The sequence below is a fragment of the Antedon bifida genome, chromosome 1 (assembly GCF_963402885.1).
Source record: "Antedon bifida chromosome 1, ecAntBifi1.1, whole genome shotgun sequence".
NCBI lineage: Eukaryota > Metazoa > Echinodermata > Crinoidea > Comatulida > Antedonidae > Antedon > Antedon bifida.
Genome location: NC_136226.1, coordinates 20,574,453 through 20,594,864, shown reverse-complemented (window position 1 = coordinate 20,594,864; position 20,412 = coordinate 20,574,453). Strand labels below are relative to the sequence as shown.

At 33.9% G+C, this 20,412-nt stretch overlaps 1 protein-coding gene across 2 annotated transcripts in view; it reads right to left on the bottom strand.

Annotated features, from left to right (window-relative positions):
• The window catches only part of LOC144844447 (histone-lysine N-methyltransferase SETDB1-like), a 258,872-nt gene that overhangs the window by 110,150 nt on the left and 128,310 nt on the right, over window positions 1–20,412 (bottom strand). For both annotated transcript variants that reach the window (XM_078701370.1, XM_078701379.1), the window contains one exon: window positions 16,974–17,048. In XM_078701370.1, the coding sequence (XP_078557496.1) occupies window positions 16,974–17,048 (75 nt within the window). The remainder of the gene's footprint in view (window positions 1–16,973; window positions 17,049–20,412) is intronic.

Sequence of the window (20,412 nt, the reverse complement as noted above, 5' to 3'; positions counted from 1 at the left end):
CATATTTTATTCACTTTTAAACTCCAAATTGGATTGCATTATACGAGCACGTCAAAAGTAAAAGGCTATGCATGTGTAAGTTAACAAAATGGTGAAAATATGCTAAATTTTAAAATTAATATAGATCGGGAAAATTTAGCATTTCATTTTCTTAAACTGTATGTATCATATGTATGATTTATTATGGAATAAAATCCTGGTCGGTACTCCTGTTCTCTAACTCCATGAAGGACAGACGCCTAGAAATTAAAAGAAATCTGTCTAATGGATGTCCATCTTGAAAAACACCTGCACACAATAATACGAGGATCCTTCGCATTTTCCTATCTCCTCCTACAATAATTGTTTTTAATAGCAGAAAACCGGTTGCCGCTCGAGTACAGAATCATGTTGAAGACGTTTTTTTTTTTTAATATTATTTTGATAGATTTAGTATACGTTTATACAAATGTATTGATTTGCGATAAATGGAACATTCCAATCTGTGTTTGAAGCTTCAAATTCCTCGGTATATTATATTATATTAAATAAAAAAAGGTGATGATATATAAAATTAAAAGCACCATCAAATCATATCGATGGTAAAGTATCGGTCGAAAGCAATCTGTTAAAAAAAATGAAATTGTAATGCAAGGTTGTTGTAATGTGGAATTGTTTATTAAATAAAAATTACTATACGGGAAAATGATAAAGCTGGTCGCCAAGACAACGACTATAATGGAGATGATTTTCCCACGCCACGATCATTCAGTTTCTAAATATAGAACGTAGGTAATTGTACTCATGAATAGGCGGCATACGCCATGGCCACATACGTACACAAGAGTAGACGGTGATACCACATGGGTGGTTGTTTATCTAAATATAGAACATACAAGTACGTAGGTTAAAAGCTTTTAGCTTTGGTGTGGCATACATTAAAGAGATGCCGATTAGACCATGTGCCATCGTCAATGAACTTTAGTTCCTTTCTCTGATCCTGGCGGTAAACTGCTGTCGATAGTGTTTATTATCGAATTAGTGAAAAATAAATAAAATGGGTTGTATCTCAGGACAGCCATCATCATCATTTATAATTACACGTGCTAACAATTCCAAAAATATATAAAATACTATTATATAAAGTCCAAACACATGCCTTAGGCTACATTAATTTCAAACATATTTAAGCCAATTACTTTGTTTAATGTAGTTGATATGGCACCGATGATATATGGCTGTTTCGATCCTCAGGGAGGTGGCTATTGATCGGATCTCCTGCATAACAAAACATGCATTGTCTATGCAGGCGTGCATATTGCACTCATCATCACCCTCAACAATATAAAACAACTCAACAATTAATTAAAACTTGTATTAAACGTTATGAAAGAAAGTTACAAAATTGAAAATAAAAAAGAGATAAAATGGTAGAATGAGATGACATTAACTATGATCAAAGAAGCCACGGCTGAGATGCTGGGTATAAACAAAGGGTTTCCTCCTTTTTCCTAGTACAGAACGTCAAATCGGCGGCTCTTATCTGATCATTCAGATCTCCTGTATAACAAAACATGCATTGTCTATGCAGGCGTGCAACATTGCAAAACAACTCAACAATTAATTACAATTCGTAGTAAACGTTATGAAACAAAGTTAAAAAATTGGAAATATAAAAGAACTTGTTAATAAAACCGTATGTTAAATAGAATGAGATGACATTAACTACTCACTCACCGTAAATGATCGAAGAAGCCACGGCCGTAATGCTGGGTATAAACAAAGGGTTTTCCCCTTTTCCGTGTACGGAACGTCACGGCTGAGTTCAAATCGGCGGCCCTTATCTGATTATTTACGATGTATTAAAAATAAACCTGAACAATAGTGTTGGACTAATAACGAAAACCAACAAATATGATTGAGTGGGTGGCACGCGAAGGAGGGTTGTGGATTTTATTGATCTATGCATCTTTGCCGGACTTTAAATCAGCTTGGTGCACGTCTACGTACATGAAGTGAGTTTAGTCCCAACCCGAATTCTTTTGTTTTGTGTGTGTAGTGGGTGGCGAAGAGGAGGTTAATGGGTGGGGGTATTTTAGGAAATGGGGGTTTTCCGGCGCGATACCCCATCTGGTGTGAGGGGGTTGTGTGATCGATTTTTTTATTTGAAAAAGTAGTGCGATGGCACTGGGATAGAACTGGGAGTTTATCCCACTTACGGGGAATTTTAAAAAGTAGTGGGATGATACCGGGATTTTATCCCACTTGAGTGGGATTTTAAAAAGTAGTGGGATGGCACTGGGATAGAACTGGGATTTTATAATTTAGTGGGATTTTATACTGGGATTTTTATTCATCCCAGTAGAATGATTGAATCCCACTGGGATTTCATATTATCCCAGTGAGATAAAATTATCCCAGTGGGATCCCACATCCTATAAAATCCCACTGTGTCAATATAAAATCCCAGTGGGATGGTGCTATCCCACTGGGATAACCATATCCCAGTGGGATCCTGTGGGATCCCACTTCAATTTTTACTAGGGTGGTACATGGCCGATATAATACTGTACGTCCATTGGGAATTTATAGCCTCTTATTTTACAAGTACTATTCCACAACCTTCCTGTTGGTATGGTACCCACCGTGACTAACTAGTTTTGCGACTGATGAAACTGATGTGGAAAGGGCTACGGAACCCCATAGAAGGAATCTGGCGTGCATGTGGATATGCCCTGGCCTTATACTAATTTCTGTCCCACCTATGGGTTAATAGTACATGTCAGCTCGGCAGCAGGGGTTGAACGCTGTAACTTAGAATGAATGAGAACAACAACGTCTTCTTGAATTATGTGCTGACCTCAGTCTTTGTGTTGCCAACACCTACTTTGGAGGTCCACCAAAACAACCTGGATGCATCCTCATTCTCGCCACTGGCATCAACTCGACCATATTATTGCAAGACGTCGTCAGCTATGTGACGTAATCCATTGCCGTAGCTTAAAGTCTGCTGACTGCAACTCTGATCATGATAAGAAAGTGCTTATTTTCAACAAGCTCATGTAACACAAATAAAATCCCAAAAATAATGAGACATAGGGAAAACTATAGATCGATAATTATTGGAATGTATGATCAATATAAATTTTTTGCCCGCTTCCAGTGAAACACAGAGGAAGAGATAAGATGCGGACAAAAAACATGCGTTCTGCAAAAGCTGATTACAAGTTAGCAGAGAACATGATTCAGCATCTTACAAGAAATGCTTTACATCACTACTGGACTAATCTCAATGAATGAATCCAGATGTGCTCGGATACCGGTGACCTGCGTGGCCTCTACAATGACATAAGGGAGGAATTGGTTCTTATTCCAAAGAAAAACGTACCACTTCTTTCAAATGATGGTGTTATGTTCACCGAAGCTGCAGATCAACTTAAACGATGGATGGAGCATTTACGCTACAGACACAGACACAAACCCTAGTGAAATTCAGCAGCTAACAACCATGCATTACCTTGACAGAAATATCACCAAAGAGGAGGTAGAACTAGCCATTCATGGATTGAAGAACAACAAATCTCCTGAACCCGACAGTATTCGCAAGGATGTGTGGCGCAGTGTGTTGGACGTTGGACTACAGATTGTGAGATCGCAGTTCGAATCCAACTCTGCCGCATTACTTGTATCCTTAGGCAAGATACTTTACTTACATTTGCCTCTCTCCACCCAGGTGTATAAATGGGTACTCGGTTAGATCAAGACACAACTTTGCGCTGATTACTAGCTGCATTATGGGAATATGTTTCCATACGTATTTGATGCAAAAAATGACCGGGGTAATAATGTTTAGCGCTTAGAGGTTTCACAACATTAGGCGCTATATAAATCCAAGATATTATTATTAAAATAGATAGGGATGTCCTGACAACTGAGGTTCTTGAAGTATTTAAAACATTCAAGGTGTATTTAGATCGGTTGCCCAGAGAATTTATTCATGTGAAAAGCCACAAAAGGTTTGATGGGCTGATTATGTAGATATGGCTAAGATTCAATAATCAATATTGCTGCCGGGTCATATCCTGTAAATTTTCACTGAGGACACCAAATAAGGGGGTAAAAAAAAGAGAGCCAGTAGCCCCAAGTGACCACTCAAAAATTGTGTTATTCACACAGCTAATTCCATGGGGTGCACAAAAATACCATTGACAGCAACTTTATCCTGTAAGTTCGCCCCAGACAGTAGTCCAAAAATGCCTGTTGGGCCATCCAAGATTTAATCATGCGAAGAGCCATACGGCTAATTTCTTTTGCATTGTAACTGTTTTACACATTGGGATGCACAAAATACCATTGACAGCAACTTAAATCCTGGAAGAGGAAAACGTCTACAGTTTACCATTTCTTGACGTATTTATCACAAAGGAACATGAGGGCACTCTGTCCCACAAAGTTTATCGCAAACCCACTCACACGGACAGATATTTACAAAAGTGATCTTTCCACCACCCGTTAACGAAGAAATCAGTTTGTCAGCGACAAGAAGTGTCTTTGAGAAGAAATACAACATGTCAACAAAGCATTGGAACTCAATGGTTACAACAAGAAAGACTTCAAGTTATCGTCAACCAACAACAGCGAGTACTACAAAATGATGACATAAAAGTATTTCGTAGTGCAGTCAAAATGTTGTCACATGGTCTTCAAACACACAAGGACAAACCATCTAAACACAGCCAACCTGGTGTATACTGTATCCCATGTGAATGTGCATAGAGATATTATAGTGAACTATAATATCTCTATGGAATGTGGAAAGGAATACACTGGAGAAACTGGACGTGACCTTCAAACCAGGCTCAAAGAACATCAAGGCCAGAAGAGGAGAGCAAGACAAATCATCAATAGTTATGCATTCTCACAAAAAAAACACCGAGTTAATTGGAAAGATGCTAAACAAATTGCTACCGATCCTTCTTGGCATTCCAGACGAACCAGGGAAGCTATTGAAATCTACAAACACAATACTGTTCATCAACTTAAGATATTGGATTTGCTATCAGTCACATTTGGCTATCTTTATTCAACAAGAATCTTCATCGACAATAAACGATGCCATATAGTTTCTGGCCAGTTTACATTCCACAATCCTGTCTAGACACATGGTCTTGTTTGGCCAGTCTACACCCACCTTCGAGACAATGCTATTGTTTTTAGCTTGTCTCACCTTGCTTTTCACACCTATCAGAAACAATGCTCTCCTATCGCTAGTTTCCAAACAATGCTCTCCTATCTCTAGTTTCCATTGACTATTGTTCATGAGAAACAATGCTCTTCTACAGCTAGTTTCAATCCCTCCCATTATGTGAACTTGCTATTGTTTCTGGCTCTACATTTTCAAAAGAATGGAAGCTTAATTTTAATTTTGAGAAATCGAATATATTAGTAATTGGAAAACGTATAGATAAGGAGAAGAAATGGAAATTAGGAGATGGCTATATTAGTGAAGCAAAATCATATAAATACCTAGGTGAAAAGAAATTTAAATGATCACAAACAACTTGAAAGTGTTGTAAAGAAAGGTAATAGATTGATTGCTTATATCAAGTCTGTTGTTGACAATTTTGATAATTTCAATAGGGTATATTTTGGCAATATCCTTTGGAGGACAATTGCCCTCCCTTCAATTAATTATGGTTCAGATGTATGGTGTACCATAAATAAATCGGATATACTGTAGATAAAATAAAAAAACTTCAACTACAGATGGCTAGATATATTTTAAAGGCTCCTATGAGTACACCACGATCTGTAATTTATGGGGAACTTGGCTGGATACCAATACACATTATGCATGACATTTCTCGAGTTAAATACTTTAGTCGCTTAATTAAAATGAAATCATATCGCTGGCCAAAAATACTTCTCAATGCAACTAAACTTCTTGATTCAAATTTATTAAATGTATATATGATGTTTTTACAAAATGTGAATCTGACGACCTTCTAGAAAACTTGCTTAAAAATCATAACGATACATATTGGGTTAATCCTCTAATTGATAAAATAAAAGTAATATTTCATAATGAATGGAAAGAGAATGTTGCTAGTAAGACATCTCTCACAGATTTTGTCCTATCTAAGGACACAATAAAAATAGAAGAATATTTATAAAGTAGATTTTGAAGAAGTAAACTTCGGTCGAACACTGGATAGCAGAGTATCTAGATGGTCTGAAGAAAATAATGGTTCATAAGATTAGAAGAGTTGGATTATTAGATAGTAGTAATTATAGATAGATTTTGTATAATAATATCTGGAATGAATTTTCAAACTCAACTATCGATAATAAACTGTATTATGTTTTAGGATCAACAGTTATTCCTCTACCTAATGAAGTAGAGCAGATTTTTGATAGATTTTGTAAACTTTATGCCAAGAGAGCTTGAAAAAAAAGGTTAGAAATTAAACATGTTCAATCTTTATATTAGATTAAGATCTGTATAACTGAACATCAGTTCTATCATATCAGTATTTTTAGTTAAGAGTTCATGTGTGTTTATGCATATTTTTTTTTCTCTTGTTTTACATATTTGTTTAGTTAAGTTTATAACTTTTCATTTACGAATGCACCAATTGTCATTGATTGAGTGCCACCGATTTAAAGGTGTAAGTTCAAATAAAAAAATAAATAATTGGTTGCCCAAGTGAAAGGCAGGGGCTGTAGCTTGTCAACAACAACAAAGCATGTCCTATCCCATTATACGATGTCTAGAACAGAATTGGTGAACTTTCACAAATTGAATTCGTTTTTTCGGTAAGTTGATGCAATATTTAAAATCAAAGACACAAATAATATGAAAATATAATGTTTAAAGTAGCTATTGTTCAAATATTAAAATTATTGGTTGAGAATGATGAACAGAAACAGAATAGTAGGCACATGTTTTTCAGTTCTCAATCAAGCCACAGTCCATAAATCTTATATATATTAAATTTTAACCAACATTGATTATAATTATGTTTAATATATTTGCTATTCATAACGTTCCGAATTAATAATATTAATAGGTACTTATTAGTTTGAAATGCTCAACATCCCTATTATGGTAAATGGAATCGTCAGTACCATGAACGTTAAATACATTATTATGGACAGGTCCACTTATTTTCAAAGGATATTCTGTGGTTATTAATTGAGGATTATGTTTTCACCCTGCTGCTTTAGCCTGCTACGTCCCAAGAGGATGACTCATTTAGAAGCTGAAAGCAAGCAGCAGTTATAGCACTAGAGGCTGACGTTTTTGCTAATTAGTAAACTCGACTATAATTTATAGATCCCAGCTGCTGGACCCAAAAAACATCTGGGAAAAGAGAGTCTATGAGGGCTCACAGTTGAACGATTTTGGATTCTTGCCCTTTGATTGGTTGACGCGAATCAACAGACTGGAAAGAATTTTCTCACTTGAAGCAAAGAATATATATCACTCTTTGCTTGAAGTCACATTGTCTCTAGAATGTATTTAGTTGCATGCCTTGAGGTCACACACAAAGCACAAAATTGACCATTTTTAAATGGGCATGTGATTCATAATTAAAGAACTATATTTGATTTTTGTTGGAAGAATTTCATCTGGTTGTGGAATAGGTATTAAATAAAATTTCTTTTGAACAACCAAAAATAGTATAAGCGAACTTACAGTACGTTTCGAATCAGGTTTCATTCTCAACTGGCATTTCATCGTCTAGCGTTGTTAATTCCATGACGACGATGAGTTGGTATCCCATACACATAACATCGGGATCCCATACACAAAAGGTCTGTCTGAACGCATAAAAAGAGTTTTCAACCAAAATCAAATTTTCATCCCATCTAATAAGATCAGGCAAAACCTCGTTCATCCGAAAGACCGCATCGAAAAAGATCAAGTATGCGGTTGCATCTACAAACTACAATGTTTGAACTGTCCACAAGCTTACATAGGGAAAACAGGGAGGGCTTTAAAAACACGCATAAAAGAACATCGCACAGACACAGAAAACAACACGGGAGGGATTTTAACTAGGGCTCAAAGATCGTCTACATCATCAATCATACATAAATCTGCAATAACAGATCATGCACTACAACACAATCACCTCATTGATTGGAACGCTGCTATCCTTGAGAAAGAATGCAACACTCAAAAAAGGCAAATAAAAGAATCGATCAACATCAGAAAACATGGAAAAATCATGAACAGAGATGAAGGAGCCCACGAATTGTCACACATTTATGATCAACTATTGAAGAAGGAGAAGGGGGCACATCCTTTTGGACCTATTGGTGGCGCTATACCAACTCATCGTCGTCATGGAATTAACAACGCTAGACGATGAAACGCCAGTTGAGAATGAAACCTGATAGGTTTCGAAACGTACTGTAAGTTCGCTTATACTATTTTTGGTTGTTCAAAAGAAATTTTGTATATATTTTTGGGATTAAAGGACATCCTTTTAATAATTAATCATAAATATATCTGAAGAAAGAACAATGATTCATTTTAAAATGTCGAGTAGCGTTTTTTGTAAGAAATATTTCTTGTTTAATAAAGTATGAAAGGAATCATATTTTGTAGGTTTTTAGTTTTAATTGATTAATTTAAAAACTGTTATACTGCTATAAAAATCTATGTTTGCATTTTCTTCATTATCATTATTTCTTCAATATTTATTTAAAAAAATGAATAATACAGATTATTTTTAAATGTGAATTTATTTTAATTAATTAAATTATTATTTATCAACAGGTATTTAATCTCTACAGTCATGGAAGAAAATATGAAAGAAAATGATCAGAATCAAATTCTTCAATGAACACATGATGTAATTTCGACAGTTTGAAAAAGAAAATTGATCATGCAAATAATTTTTAAGATTCAACATATTTTTATTTATTACATATTTCTATGGTAACAAAAACATATTTTTAATAAACATTTTGATTGAAAATTGTGTATTTATATTATACAATTAACTGGTGAAAAAATCGGCATGATGTGATTTATAATTAAATATAGCTATGTTAGATTTTGTGTATTTTTGCGATTAACCAACATATTTTTATTTTGTTACACATTTCCATGATAACAAAAACATATTTTCCATAAATTATTAAAAATTGTGTATTTATAGTATACAATTAACTAGTGAAAAAATGGGCATAATGTTATTCATAATTAAAGAACTATCTTTGATTTGTATGTATTTGTGCGATTAAAGGACATCTTTTTAATAACTAATCATTTAATATATGATGAAAAAACAATGATTCATTTTAAAATGTCGAGCAGCGTTTTTTTTAAAGAAATATTTCTTGTTTATTGTGTAACTGTGTAACTATAATTTTTTGTATATGGGTGTAATGGAACAAAATGATCAGTATTAATTTGTCTTTCTAATGACACATTTCCGTGTGCAATGTTTCGGCCATTTTTTTTAAAAAATGACCGCTTTCCCCTCGCCAAATTTTGTGCAACCCTTCCATTCTATGTTTTTGATACCCTAACGAACAACTTTGTCAAGTTTCAGAATGTTATCATAATTTGAAAGATTGGTTCCCTTAACATGCCTACTACTGTAAGAGGGATCTTTGATCGGATTGTGATACCGACTATTGTATTTGCGTTGCAAGATCCTAACTTCATATATCTATATATAAATTTACGTAAGGGCAAAATTCGGTAAATTGCGCGTCACTTCTAGAATGTTCACTTGATGGTATATAAAGTTGGTTCATACTTTCTGTACTGATTTTAACCACCTGATGTAACCCTGTTTACTAATTAAATTGAGTTAGATAATTAGGTTAAAACGAATTTAGGTTCAACATGTTTTCTGATCGTGGTATACACTGTCTAATGTCTTGAAAAATACCAGCACACAATAATACGAGGATTCTTCACATTTACCTATCTCCTTCTACGATAATTGTTTTTAATAGCTGAAAACTGGTTGAACAGCTCGAGTACAGCATCACAATGTTGAAGATTTTCTTTAAAAAATACTATTTTTATAGATTTAATATACGTTTATACAAATGTATTGATTTGTGATGAATGGAACATTTCAATCTGAAGTCTCCCAGTATTATTTGGTTTAACACAAGTAGGTAAATTGATCAGCTTTAAACTTAAAACCTTAGATATAGTATTGTAATACTGTTAATACGTACTTATTTTAACAAAGTATTAAATCGCAAGTGTTTTACTGCATTTAGTGGTATAATTATTATTTACAGGCCTATAAAACATGAACAAAATATTTTGTTACAGAGTGGATAAAGAATATATTTAAAAATTGTTCCTCTTTGTTCCCATCCTCTTCCCCATATCTTAACCATAAAGTTACATACAAAACACAAATTGGGTTTGTTTAAATAAAAAATTTGGACTCATTCTGTGACAAGTTTCTTTTTCGGAAGTAATTTCCAGGGTGCTAATTTTAGTTGACTACATAAATCATTGTGACTATTTATTCGTTTCTGTAAATGACAATGTATTATATTATAGTCTTGTGGTACGTACATTTGAAATCGCCAGTTTTTTTACTCTGAAATTACTGTGTATTCGAAAACCGTCTGTGGGCATCCCATCTGACAAAATAAATCAATAAATCCATTAAAAATAAATTATTTTTATTTAAATCAATGCATATAACTTATAATTCGTCGTACTGATAAATTAAATCTAGTTTATTAGTTATTTCATCAATATACCAAACAAAGTTTATCCCTCCCTTTAACACAACGCTATATCCACCACATCAAACTACAGATTTTCCACCGAATTTGTTCAAGTGAACGTTTCGCCAGAGAAAAAAAAATAGCACTACCCTTTCCACTAGAAAAGAGCGAATAGCTGCATCAATCATGTTCATTGCGTGTGTGCCTGCTGAGCTTTTAGCGATTCGCATGAGTGCTCATGAACGCGTCATCACTCTAGGGCTCACAACTTTGATTCGAATAACTCCAAATTACTGCAATACATGTCGGCTGGTGCAAGGACGACACTGCCCAATTTTGATGAAAATCCGGACCATGGTCCCAATTCTGGACCACTTTTTAGAAATTTTTTCAGACCTGCTAGTGTTAAGAGAATAGGACAGAATTTTCACAAGCCAACTAAAATTGCATTTTCTCAAGAACTACTTGTCCAAAAAACTTCATTTTTGTACAAGAGGCAAGAGTTATTATTTGTGATTTGTAAATTTTAAAACCTAATTGGTTATCCGTAACTTGTAAAGTTGCGGATAACCCTTGTGATTGTAAATATCTTTTTCATCTTCTTTGTTATTCTTCTTTCTTTCCCGGATTTTTGTGACCAGCATATCCCCTATTACTTGTGAACATAAGATTTTATAACTTTGTCAAAAGATTGACCTGTAGCTGTAGATGTGCAAGAAACTTCGTTATATGACGTTTGAGTCGCACAGCGCAAGTTATGCGCGATTATATGAATTTCAATGATTGATCATAGATTATAAACCAAAAGTTATTTTGTATTGACACTTGGTGAAAATTTAAGTCATATCATGGGCAAACTTTCTATGGATTAAAAATGGCATGTTTCAAAAGAAGTTACGCGCGCACGCGTATTTAAAATTTCAAAATACGCAAAATTAATTTCTAATCAAATTTCTACGCTGATCATGCCATTTTGAGCATGTCAAAAATTCCCACGCGCACAAAAAAAATTACGCGTAAGGTGCGCACGGAGCATGAAAATCATGTGTTTTTCTCTTGAATTATGATTTTACAGTCTTTCCTAGTTATTTTAAAAAAGATTGACATCATTTCAAATTAAAATGATGTCATACGAACACGTTGATTTAGACCATTTGCGCGCGTTTTAGTTGCAAAAGTGACAATATATTGTCAAAATTATGCCTATTTTTAATCTATTATAGCTTCTCAGGATCATCTATGACCCCCAATTTTTTTAATTTAATATGTAAGCAGATATGTTGTAGATATGAATTCATGCAGAATCTTTACCCCTCGGATGTTATGACGTCATCATGGCCACACAAATGTAAAATATAGAATTTTTATATCCATTTATTCCATTTATTCTTTATTTCAAACCAACAGTGTAAAACACCAATAACAGGTTGAAAATAAAATAACTAAACTATAAAATATGAGCCAATATAAATATATACAAAATGAAAAAAAGATTATTTAAATAATTTCATTAATAATACATTTAAATTGAGAAAAATTACAGTTAAAAATATCTAAAGAATTATTTTTTAAAAGACATGAATTGTACAAAGACGAGAGTCTACAGAAAATACCATTTTTACAAACATTAACACGAGAAAATTTAACATGAAGAAAGGGTTTACTACGAAGATTACGAACAGGAACATTAAAATAAAACAACGAAACAATATTACAATCAAACTTAGAAGTAAGACATTGATACAGGAAGTGCAAGTCCTGTCTTGCTCTCCTAGATGTCGGGGAAACAATAGGAGGCAGGTTGGCTGCTGGGCCGACAAAGCGCAAGAACTTGTTATGGGTCCGATCAATTCTGGAGGCTTGAGAAGCAGAGAGTGAGTTGTAAATAATTGAACAGAAATTGAAAGATGGTTGGACGAGGGAAAGATAAAGCGCACGTTTGGTGTATGGAGAAAAATGTTTGCAATTGCGCCACATCAGCCCAAGCAGCCTATTGGCCTTTCTGACAACATGATCAACGTGTGAAATAAATGTCAGTTTACGGTCGATGAAAATGCCGAGGTCCCGGTAAGAGTTTACACTTTCAAGGACTTCTTCTTGAACAGAGTAAGCGAAAATAATAGGTTTTTTCTTAAGAGAGCAAGACAGGACTTTGCATTTCTCGGACTTCAGTGACATTTTCCAGTCGGAAACCCACGTACCGAGTCTTTCCAGATCTGCCTGAAGTGCAACGGAGTCCTCAGTGGTGGTAATAATTTTGTAAATCTTGAGGTCGTCAGCGAACATAAGACAGTTGGAATTTTGAAAGAGATTTGGTATTTCATTAACAAATATATTGAACACCAGGGGGGCAAGAATGGAACCTTGAGGCACGCCTGAGATGACTGGGAGAGAATTGGATGTGGCACCATCAATTACTACTCTCTGCATCCTACCGCCAAGATAACTTTTTTTACTCTTTCGTTATTGCTCATCACATTAAATAGAGCGCATCTCGCTTATACGTATTCCATTTCCACAGATATTTTAATACTCTCTAGGTCAATCAACTATCTTTCGCATGAGTTAAAAATATTTTAATTTTTATGACGTCATCATGTATAAAAATGTAAATAACGTGGGATCCCTATTTTCATCTTTACAGTAAATTTCAATCTGTTATAGCTCATTAGAATAAAAAGTGATAATCATGATTAAAACGTTTTCTGAAAGCTATTGGATTGTAGATACGAATTTATGTGAATATTTTGCCAATCAGATGTTGTGACGTCATCATATGGCCAGTTGAATTCAAAAAGTCATATTTTCATCTCTTGCGTAAAAGTTCATTGCGTTTAAACGAGAGCGCATCTCACTTTTACGTGCCCAAAATTCTTCAAATTTGTAATAATGTAATTATTTAGATAATTATCTTCTAAATAGTTATCTTTATATGTCAATTTGATGACGTCATCATGTTGATAATTGGATTTAAAAGATGGGTCTCGTAATTTCGTCTATGCTACACTGTATATAACATAATACAGAGTATTCTGTAAATACTGTAATATGCTGTATGCTACAAAATAGGTACAATTCAGCACTGTAAACATATTTAATTCATGTCATAGGATGGCATAATAATTGTCGGCGTTCATATATTTTAAACGTATGTGCATGTTGCTTTTGCGCGGATAACCCGAACTAGTCAAAGTGACGAGTTCAAATCTAGTTAGATTTAATATACAGGTTTTTGATGCGAGTAGTTTAAAAAACCTATTTCTTTTCAAATTAACCCGTGTGTTTTTCGTGTTGCTGTTCTATTGTTAGTCGACTGAAGCTATTGTTAGTTGAAAGGCTGGTTACATAACCTTTACACCAAACTCGCATACACATGATTGTAGTGAAATTAGCCTAAATCACACAGCATTAAGACACACACTTTTGGTGAAAATCGGGTCAAGGTCAGGAGGCCAAATTTGATTTGGCCAAGTATCGCGCTATGCGCGAAGGCTAGTTTGTCTGTTTGTTTGTTAGCAGGATTACTCAAAAAGTAATTACAAGATCTTTACCAAGATGAATATACAGATAGATATGTGGTCAAGGACCATTCCATTCCATTAAATGGCCCCAATTCTGGACCACTTTTTAGTATACTTTTCAGACCTGCTAGTGTTAAAAGATAGACATTTTTGGCAAGAGTTATAACTTGTGATCTGTAATTGTAAAACATAAATTGATTAATTTACAGGTTTTTTGATATGAGTAGTTTTAAAAAAACCTATTTCTTTACAAATTCACCCGTTTGTTTTTGGCGTTGCTGTTCTATTGTTAGTCAACAGAATCTATTGTTAGTTGAAAGGTTGGTTACATAACCATTACACACAATTCGCATACACATGCTTGTAGTGATATATTGTCTAAACACACACAAATATATATAGTTTTTCCTGGAGAAATCTTATGTACCGGTACGAGAATTTTACAGTAGGCGGAGGTACTGTATGCACTCTCGGAGTGGCTTTCTAGTTCCTAAAGCAATTATAACTACTACTGTGTAAGTATAAATATGTAAACGAAATATATAAACAGTTAGCCATACCATGGATTAAGGAATAGACGGATATGCATCAGTTTGAGATCAAAGCTTCCATGACAGAGCGTGGACCACAATGATACAAAACAAACAGTTAACAACAAAACAGTCGCGTGCCTAATATATTGTTTACTGCAACCTTTAACCTTGTTGGCTATGCTTTCGCGCGCTCTAATCTTGGTGGCATTAATATTTTATATTTTTAACGCTAGCTGCTATGGAGACGAACAAAACTTTATGCAACAAATTTAATTATAACTTTTCTGAATTCTAATTAAACGATCTCCCAGAAGTATTAAAAGATTATTAATAAATGTAATTACAAGATAAATACAAATTGTTTGTAAATTTTAGTACACTTTGGGTTTAAAAAACACTAATTCGAAATCTGCCGCAATTGATCTACGCTAATGTTTTTATGACCTTAAAGTAGCATTTTATGACCTGTAGTAGCCCTACATCCGAGACAACTAGTTGTCTCAGCCTACATGTAAAATTACAGCAAGGATACTAGGCCCAGGCCTTCTAGCCTTACTAGAAAACCCTATGATTTGCCGACATTGACATAGGCTTAGGTATAGTAGGGCTATTGGTAGGCTAATCTTAAGTGTAGTAGCTACAACGTGTAATCATGATATATATACTCATCGTTGTCTATTTCTTATGGGATTAATAATACAGTCATAGACAAGGTACTTTATGATTCGTTTGTTCATGTTCTATAGACGGCCGCAGTTAGAGACAAAGAGTTCAATGAGCATGTTTGTTTGATTGGCAGCAGTGCTTTAGTATAGGCAAGCGGATTGGAAAATCATTTCATTTCATATCCTTCTATTTCTTAATCCATGGCCATACAGAGTGTTAAAAAGAAAATTAAAAAAAAGTATTTGACTTTTAGGCCTGGTTCACACTAGCGGACTGTAATCCAGATCCTGAGATATGTTATTAGCCTACCTATTTGCAGCTTGCGTGAGAACGCCCGATTCGATATGGCTTGGCTGATCAAGATAGGCTATCCAGATCATGAACGCTAACGGTTAGAGATTTTACCTTGATTTCGTTAATAGCCAATCAGCTTCTATTATTTATTCCTCAGTGTCAAATCAGGGTTAAATTTTCACATGTGGAGAAAAAGGCCAATGTGTGTTAATTTTTCAGATTGCCAGGCATAGGCAGACGAAACTTTGTTTTATTAAGGGAAATTTATTTTTGCAAGTTTTGACAATGCCAATCGCCGTTTGCAAATGGCTAGCGTGAGCGCAGATTTGTACATTATTTAATGTACTACTAATAAATGTCTTCCGATAAAATGTAATTATTGTTAGTGTAAGTGAGTGCCTATGTGTGAACATAACCTTAAAGATGTATTGTCCCTTTGACTAATTGACTAAAATGAAAAATAACAGATTTCGAAAAAAGGTGGGTCATTTTGAAGTATCATAATAGTTATTAACTATCACCAAAAATTTGTTTAAAAAAAAATCATTTAACTGAAATACAGACGTTTTTTTGTTAAAAAAATTACTTTGACTTCCAGTCAAAGTTTTCGATCAAAACATATCCCATAATGAAACGCGCTTGTTTGGCTACTCTGTATGCATAATCATAAAACTTCCTCGCGATCTGTGTGAAAATACCTTCTCAACCGTGACAAGTTGTAAACAATCCCAATTAGCATATGCATAATGCGTACTCGTGGTTTGAAATCTTTGTTTACTTTCGCTCGCGACGATTTTCCAGACGAAATGTAGTCAAATCAATTTACCTGTTAATTACGTAAACTTGTTGTTTTTGGCTCGAATTTTCGACTTAAAGTGAATAACTTTAATATTACTTTGATATGGCCAATTTAAATTTAGAATATTTTGACCTTCATTTTTTTGTGTTTCAAGGGACAATACATCTTTAATCTGCTTTCGTTGTAACACAAGTAGTTATAATTGTCTGCCTTTGGAAATATTCCTGATGATGATCAAACAAAGATCGAAACATTGAATCATGGCTTAATTCCCTCTCATTATTTTTAGTAAGTAGCAAATAATATACAGCAATAATTAGATAATGGAATAATTAAACCATATCCTAGTGTTTTCATATACATTTTTTAGATATACAAATGGTCATAAGAAAATAACATAGATTCTAATTTGTTGATTTAGTTAGGCAAGTGTGAGTGTATAATAAAATGGAATCATACCATGAGTCTTTTGTTGAACAAATTCCATTAGTTGCTGATTTGCGCCTCAATACAATTCTAGTTTCACTTTCAGTTCTTAAAGAGACAACACAAAAAGTAGTATTAAATCAAAATTGTATTTAGTGTTAGTAGTTTAAAGACACTTTCCCTAAGTTTTTTTATCTGATTTAAGGGCAAAAAATGCATTTTAATTTATGTAAAAATAAATATGGGCCTATTAAGATAATCTTTAAAATGGTAAAAAATAATTGATTCCAATAATTTAGGTGGCCCACTATAAATACCAGTGCATTGGGTGCAGATTGATATTATATACATTTTGCTTCTGTTATTCACCCACTTTTGATTGCTTGTGAAGGCAACAGAACAAGCAGCGTAAACAAACATTCAACTGCAAAACATGTGGTCGACAACATGGACCAAGAAACTAATGAATTAATAATTGAAGATGATATCCTATTTAAAGTATGGTTAACCCCTTGTGATTGTCAGGATTTTTTTTTTCTATCTTAATCTTCTTTCCTTCCATGAAATTTGTTTCACTTGTATCTATAGATGTGCAGGAAACTTCATTATTTGACAGTTGCACAGCGTAAGCTACACATGATTATATGAAATTTTATGGTTGTTCATAATTTAAACATAATAAAAATAGCGTGATATGCAAAAAATTACGCGAATTTAAAGTTTCAAAATTACTCTAGTAGCTAGATCAACTTTCGTATGCACTTTGAGGTCCAGAGAATTTGACTTCAGATTGGGTTAGGATGGTCAATCATTTTTGGTTTGGTTACATATTTTGAAAATGTGGGGAAAGGTCAACAGGTCAGGGTGAAAGGTTATAATATCAAACACCAATGTCCTTAAATCTCGACAACCACTGGTCACAGAAAGGTAATTTTGATCACAAATTGATCAGAAGGTATACATTTATATTCAGTCTAATGGGACATTATAGTAAAAAATGACCGAAAATGCCATTTATGACCTTTGACCTACTACCCAAGACATGTATCTCGTAGACACTTAAATTAGGTCTTGTTTTGTTATTGTTCGCAATATACATTTTGTTATTTGTTGCCGATTTTGAAAAATGTTATAAAAGGTCAAAGGGTCAGGGTCAAGGATTATATGAACAAATATAAATAGGCACTTGTATCTCGGCAACCACTGGTCGCAGCAAGTCAATTTTAGTCTCAAAATGTTGAGAAGGCATGCATTCATATTCAGTCTAATGGGATATTTTAGTGAAAAATGATAAGAAATGCAATTTCTGACCTTTGACCTTTGGTATCAAATTGTTGGAAATATACATATTTACATTCATTTTAACAGAAAATTTGGTGAAAAGATGATCAGAAATACTATTAACTAGACATGAAACTCGTCACTTTGACGAGTTAGTTATCCGCACAACGACAAACGCCACGTGCACGTCATACGTTGGAATATTGCACACAGATAAAGATTATGGCATTATGACAAGAACTGAAGAATATGATATGCTGTTAGTGCTGAATTCTGTCAATTTGTGTCATATAGTATATACATGCAAACAGTATAATCTGTATACATATTACATACAGTGTAGAATAGGTGAAATTACGGGACCCGCCATTTATTCCAATTTTTAACATGGCGACGGTATCAAAATGAAACACTTAAATAGCAATTTCTGAAGGAAATTATCTCAGGAACAACATATTAACGCGTAGAAGAAATTTGAATACGTAAAATATAGATGCGCACCCTTTTAAATGTGATGAACTATTACGCAAAATATGAAAATACGACTTTTTTTTATTCAACTGGCCATATGATGACGTCACAACATCCGATTGGCAAAATGTTTACATGAATTCGTATCTACAATCCAATAGCTTCCAGAAAACGTTTTAATCGTGATCACATTTTATTCTTACGAGCTATTACAGATTAAAATTTACTGTAAAGATGAAATTAATGACCCACGTAATACAAATTTTTAGGCATGATGACATCATAAAAATTAAAATATTTTCATCTCATGCTAAAGAAAGTTGATTGACCTACACAATATATAAATGTAGGAGAAAAAGGAATACTGTTAAGTGTGATGCGCTCCATTGAATGTGATGAGCAATAACGAAAGAGACAAAAATCCTATATTTTACATTCCTGTGGCCATACGATGACGTCACAATGTTTTTTTAGCCTTATCGATGCATGATCCGATATCTACAACTCATCAACTTCTAGATTTTGTAATAAAAATAAACGGTTCACGGTTTACTTTAGAAACTATGACTGTTTAAAAAAATACATAATTTTGACGATTTTTTAAGCTTTTTCATAAAAAACGTGCACGAATTGTCTAATTCAACGTGTTCGTATGGCGTTATTTAAACTGGAAAAGGTCTAAATTGTTTTCAAAATTACTAGGGAAGACGTGAAAAATATAATTCAAGAGAAAAAAATATGTTTTTAACGCTACGTGCGCACCGCGTGCGTAAAAAATTGCGCGTACGTGGGAATTTTTGACATGCTCAAAATGACAAGAAACGCATAAAAAGTTGATTAGAAATTAATTTTGCGCATTTTGAAATTTTAAATGCGCGTGCGCGCGTAACTTCTTGTGAAACATGCCATTTTTAATCCGTAGAAAGTTTGCCCCTGATATGACTTAAATTTTGTCAAAGTGTCAATACTAAATGACTTTTGGTTTTTAATCTATAATCAATCATTGAAATTCATAAAATTGCGCGTAAGTCACGTTGCGCAACTATGACGTCATTCAAAAATAGGAGGTGCACAACTTCACGTAAATCCCATATGTTGTCAAAGTTATGAAATGTTATGTTTACACATTTTAGAGAAACGTGACTCACAAAAAGGAAGGAAGGAAACAAGAATAATACAAAAAAAAATATTGATCCCATACAATAACAAGGAGTTATCCGCTCTACCAAGCGGATAACTAATTATACTAATGTTTCAAACAAAAAACATACCTACTACACAACTTATTCTTATATAAATGTTATGCAATAACTGATGCTTTAAATGGTTTCATCTATATATAAATTATGGTTAATTCTGACATAGGCGAGCACAATGGAAAAACTTCAGGACAAATCTCTGCCTTGGATACCTACCTGATCTATCTCAGATGTACCGCAAAATGTAAATTTGATAACATAGTTTTCACTATTACGATATTGTTCCATATTTCTATCTTAGGAAGATATTATAAAGAGTTTTACAACACAATTTCTGATTTCATTGGTAGATTTTCAACTCAATTTAGGGGAACATTTATTTTTTGTTTTGTTGGTGTAATATGGTAACATGTATACCGTAGTTCCCCGGGTATAATCCCACCCCCCTTGTACGTGAAATTTGCCCGAATTTGGGAGATGGGACTATACCCGAGGATTTCCCGGTGCATGAACTGAAAATG